This window comes from Populus euphratica, unplaced genomic scaffold (genome assembly GCF_000495115.2).
Source record: "Populus euphratica unplaced genomic scaffold, PopEup_1.0 scaffold311.1, whole genome shotgun sequence".
Lineage (NCBI taxonomy): Eukaryota > Viridiplantae > Streptophyta > Magnoliopsida > Malpighiales > Salicaceae > Populus > Populus euphratica.
In genome coordinates this window covers 40,105-45,505 of record NW_011500198.1, presented here as the reverse complement: position 1 = coordinate 45,505, position 5,401 = coordinate 40,105, and the positions used below count along the sequence as shown (strand labels likewise).

The window sequence follows — 5,401 nt, the reverse complement described above, 5'->3', positions numbered from 1 at the left end:
TTTTAATATAATTGTATTAAAAATATTATTTTTTTAGTATAATTAATATTTAGAGTATTAATGGTAAAGATATTATTGTTTGTTTTGTTGATATTATTTTTTTAGTATAATTAATATGAAAAGAATTATTATATTATTTCTTAATATATTTTTTAGTATAATTGATAGTATTGATATTAAAAATATTATTATTATTTTAGTCCAATTAATAGTATTGATCTCAAAACTATTATTATTTTTTCTATTAATATTATTTTTTAGTGTAATTAATATTATTTTTATTTTGGTATTGTCATTAAAATTTATAAGAGTATAAATATTATTAGCATCATTAATAAATTTTAAAAAATTACTATTACTGTGAAAAAAAATCACATTGGGACATGTAGTACTTGGATTCCTTCCTGAGGACGGACAGCTTAAGCGTTGCAGTCCAAGCATCATAAGATGCTTTGGCCTAGGCACTGCCAGGCATGGCCTAGGACTAGCTTTGGGTCTAGCAAGGCAAAATTCAAAAATAGCATTGGATCCTGGCTGCGAACAAATGAAGCGCCACATGGTGTTTAGCCAGCACTATCCCAAGTCGGCAGCACAACACCACCTAAAGCTTGGTCTCCTTCCTATTAGGTGCAAGCCAAGCATCACGTGGCACTTAGGTTGCCTACACTTTTAGTATAATTACAAGTATTAATATTAAAAATATTTTTATTATTTTTCTTAATATTTTTTTTAATATAATTAATTTTAGAGTATTAATAGTAAAAATATTATCATTTGTTTTGTTGATATTATTTTTTTTAGTATAATTAATATTTAAAGAATTATTATATTTTTTTGGTATAATTGATAGTATTGGTGTTAAAAATATTATTATTTTTTTAGTCTAATTAATAGTGTTGATCTCAAAACTATTATTATTTGTTCTCTTAATATTATTTTTTTATATAATTAATATTAAAATTATTATTATATTTTTTCTTTATATATTTTTTAATATAATTAATAGTATTAATCTCAAAAATATTATTATTTTTGGAGTTATAAATAATATTAGTTTTATAATAATTAATAATATTAATAGTAAAAATATTATGATTTGTATGTAATTAATATTACTAATAAAATAATTGATGAATTTAAAAGAAAATGCTATATCATTTACTAATTTTACCAAATGTAAAGTAATAATAATTTTATCAAATTACACTTAATTTTATATTTATTTTTATTTATAAATTATTAGTTATATAATTCTAAAATAAATTTGAATTCTACTATGTATACGATACAAATAATCTTAGATCCTACATGACGTGAACCACCTGGGTTCGAGCCCTGGCGTGCACGCCTATCACCCCCGCGGTGCCTTACATGCATACTGGGTTTACAGGGCATTCATTGAGCCGTGGGGATTAGTCGTGGTGCGTGCAAGCTGGCCCGGACATCTCACAAAAAAAAAAAAACTAACTCAAGGTTAAATTAAGCCAGGATGAGCAGGATCCAAGTAAACTTATACTCTACTCCTAATTTTTTAAAACTTTAAAATGAATCCACAACATACAACATATCATGGAGTAGCTAACTAGTTTATATTCTAAAAAAAAACAGTCCACCTTAACCACTATATCAATCTCTTAAAGCTGTTGTTATTGAATTGTGATCTTTCAAGGTTTAAATAAAAGATAAGATAATCCCCCATATATTCCGTCTCTTTCTTTTCTATAGAAAAAATAAATAAAAAATAATTCATGATCACATAGAAAAAGATGAAGCAATTAATTATGATTTTTTACTAAAAATTTATATAATTATTAATTTCATATTCGTTAAGTTAATTAAAATTTATATAAATTAATCTAAACATTGAAATTAATTATATTTCTTTTGTATTTATGTGGGTTTGGAAAGATCATGATTGGTGCTAATAGTTTAATTGACAATAAAAGGTATTAAAATTGAATTTTTTACAGAAACCGAACTCTTTTTTATGGGAGAATTAAAATTGAAGTTGTTGGTAATTTTCTCAAACTAGGAAAAATCATGATACAATTCTTAACCCTGTTTCTCATGCATTATAACTTTTTTTTAGATTAATATAAATATTTGAATCAGTTTATATGTTTTTTAATTAATTTTATGGATATTAAGATTAATAATTATATAAAATTTTTATAATTTTAAAATTTATAAAAATTTAACAGATAATTTTTAAAAATTAAATTTAAACCCTAACTAATTAAGTTTGTTATCATGGGTCACTGGGAAGGGACAAAACAGCGGAGTATTATTACTTAGTGTCTTTGCCCAGCACTCATTCAACAAACAAACCTTTGTCTGAGACGAGTCAGAAAGAGAAGAAAGAAAGATGGATTTGGAATCAGTGAAGAGATACTTAGAGAAAGGGGGGTATGAAGAAGACAAGAATGCATCAACCATTGAAAAAATGCCTCTCAGATTCTTTGAAAGATTTATAATGCAAGGCCTCCATATTGATCTCATTGAACCTGGGCGTGTTGTTTGCTCCATGAAAGTCCCTTCTCGTCTTCTGGTAATCACTACAAACCCCAAATCTCTCTGTTTTTTTGTTATTTTCTGATTCAAATACATAATCAAGGATTTAAAGATGACCCATTTGGGCTCTTGGAATAACCATCATAGATGAATACTGTATGCCCATGCTTGGTTTCGACAAGAACTTGGAAAATGGAAATTAAACAATTACCCAGTTCCTGTTTTTTGTTTTTCTTTTGTGTATTAACAATTGGAATTGTTGAATTACTCTCCTTTTAGTTTGGTTGTTGAGATTAGTCATGAAAACAATAGAAAGTTCAAATCTTTTGTTGGTTGTTTTCAATTAGGATTCTCTTTGGAAGTGATTAGCTAATATCAGAAAAAAGTAAGGGAATTTCTTCCAAAATATAAAGAATGCTTTAATACTGTAGCTCTTAAATGGTGTTACTGATTATTTGGTGTTTTGTTTGATTGCTTATTTCTAAGAATGGTGGCAATTTCTTGCACGGTGGGGCTACAGCCACGTTGGTCGACTTGGTAGGATCTGCTGCAATATTCACAGTTGGAGCTCCAGTAACTGGAGTTTCTGTAGAAATCAATGTTTCATACTTGGATGCTGCTTTTGCTGATGTGGGTATCAGTCCTCCTCTCTCTTATATTTTGTTCCTTGCGTGTGTTTTTTTAAATGCCCTGATAGAATGATTCCTAACATGTTTGTCTCAGGGTTGAAACTGTCTTGAATATACGATAGAGTGAAAAAGGAAATATTTTTCGAATATATTGTTATGTGTTTTCTTTTTTATGGTTTAACAACATATCTACAGCTGTCTATTTTTTTTGGTAATGGTATCAATACCAGGCGTATTTGATGGGGCTTTGGACCATAAGACTGTAAATTATATCTCAACCTATCGAACTAAGATCCAGCAAGCCTTATTCTATATTTCTCAAGAGTTTGTGGTCGTTTGCCCTTTTGTTGCACTGTTAATCACAAGTTACTGTGTGTTAATCAGGTGTTATGCTAAACTTAGTTAACTTTGGTTCCTTGGAAGTGTCCAATAAGCTGCCAATGGAGTGTTTGTTTATGTAAATCTCCCCCTCCCCTCCTACAGAAATAGTTTTCCAAGTATGGCCTTGGAAAAAAGATATCAAATTATGTCCCATCTATTTGTGCTTTAATCAGGTGCTGTTTCTGTCTGCTTTAATTGGGTGCCTTTTTCGTCTGACTATAAGGTTCACTTTTGTTTGATCAACAGTGTTGGTCTTAAATGTTATAGATTTATGCATTAGGTTTCATCTGTAAACAATATAGATTCTTATACTGTGCTATAATAAAGGCATGGATTATTCAGCTTTTTCACCAAATGTTACTAATAGTAGCTTCGATGAAGTTAAGTTTCCCGTGTTCAGCATACCTTTGGTGGGGACTTCTTTCTATTAACTAGCTTATGAATCCTAGAAATAGAGGGAGCAGGATTTAGTCTATAGATGGTTGCTCATATTGTTTGTATTCTCAACCATCACTATCAATTGTTGGAAATGATGATGTGAACCTCGTGATCATGGTCATGCAACTCACAACAAGACTCGAAAGGCGAAACATGTTTAATAGAAGTGTGATACAATGAAAACATGTCCCAAAACACCAGAACTATTAGAATAAGAATCTCCACCCTACAAATACTAATTCTCTAATGAGAAGTATAGGGAAGACATCACAAAGCCAGTTGTTTTTCAATAAGTCAATTTCAGTTTTTTAGAGAACCAAGAAAGAGAGAATTCTCAGCCTCATACACACAAGACAAAGGTACGGCAATTCTGAATTATTATTCAAAGAAAACCTATAACTGAAACTTCAGTTACATTTGAGTTTTTATACGAGTAATAACCTAAGGTGAACCCTAGAATACCCATGATGTGGGCTGATGTGAAGTACACTTACAAGCAGACCCAAAATTTAATTGAAATAAACCCAAAACATTTTAAAATTAAAATTAAAATAAAGGTTCTCTATGCTGCTGCAAATAACCAAAGAGAAATAAAAGTGACAAGTCTGATTTTCCTAGCTTAATAGGTGTTATAGTCGAAATAAACCTTCCTTGTATCTCTAGGAAGGTTGTTGCCTCTAGATGTCCCAAATAGACTAGGAAAATATCATCTGAATATGGAATTAATTCTGTCGCCTCTTACTTTTTTCTTGTAAAGCTAGGTTTCCTTGTAATACTTGGACAATAATAAATACAGAATATCTTTCTTTGTTGCTGTCTTATTAGTTTCCTTTCTAGATTAGGATAATCATTAAATAATCCTTTATTGGTGAAAATCTAAAAAATAAAGATTGGTGAGCCCAAATTGTTTAGTATGCTTCTAGCTGAAAATCCTAAAATTCACTCGTCAGGCTCTTAAGATCTCCTTAGTAGAATAGGTTGGCTATAGTTCTAGAGTCTATAAAATAATGGATCGCTCCCACTTGCAGAGAATCAAAATGGCATGTATCAAGCTAAATAGTGAACACTTAATTTGTGTAGATGAGATGCAGATAATATTTGTGTTTTGTAGATTTAATTTATTTTCACTTATTGGTCCTTTCCTTTAATAAATGCTTTGCAGGTTAGTTGTCTCACTTGTAGACTCTGTTGAACGAGAAATTTAATGGTGCTCAGGGAGTAACTAGAGTATCATACTAGTTACTCCCTAATATTTTTGAATTAAAAAATAGATACAATTAGGAGAGAAATTCTAAGTGGAGATATTCTTATAACTTTTGGTGGATCATAGGTTTCATCTTCTCTTTTCTCTTTGTATCTATCTTTTTTTTCAAGATAAGTCTAGGGAGTAACTTATAGGATACCACTAGGTACTTCCCGAACACCATAAAATTTTCCCTGCT

General features: G+C 29.8%; 1 protein-coding gene across 1 annotated transcript in view; it reads left to right on the top strand.

Annotated features, from left to right (window-relative positions):
• Positions 1-2,271: 2,271 nt before the first annotated feature.
• The window catches only part of LOC105111810 (acyl-coenzyme A thioesterase 13-like), a 3,890-nt gene continuing 760 nt past the window's right edge, over positions 2,272-5,401 (top strand). Inside the window, exons 1-2 of the mRNA XM_011007272.1 lie at positions 2,272-2,548; positions 2,998-3,141. Of these exons, the coding sequence (XP_011005574.1) occupies positions 2,366-2,548; positions 2,998-3,141 (327 nt within the window). The 5' untranslated portion in view covers positions 2,272-2,365. The remainder of the gene's footprint in view (positions 2,549-2,997; positions 3,142-5,401) is intronic.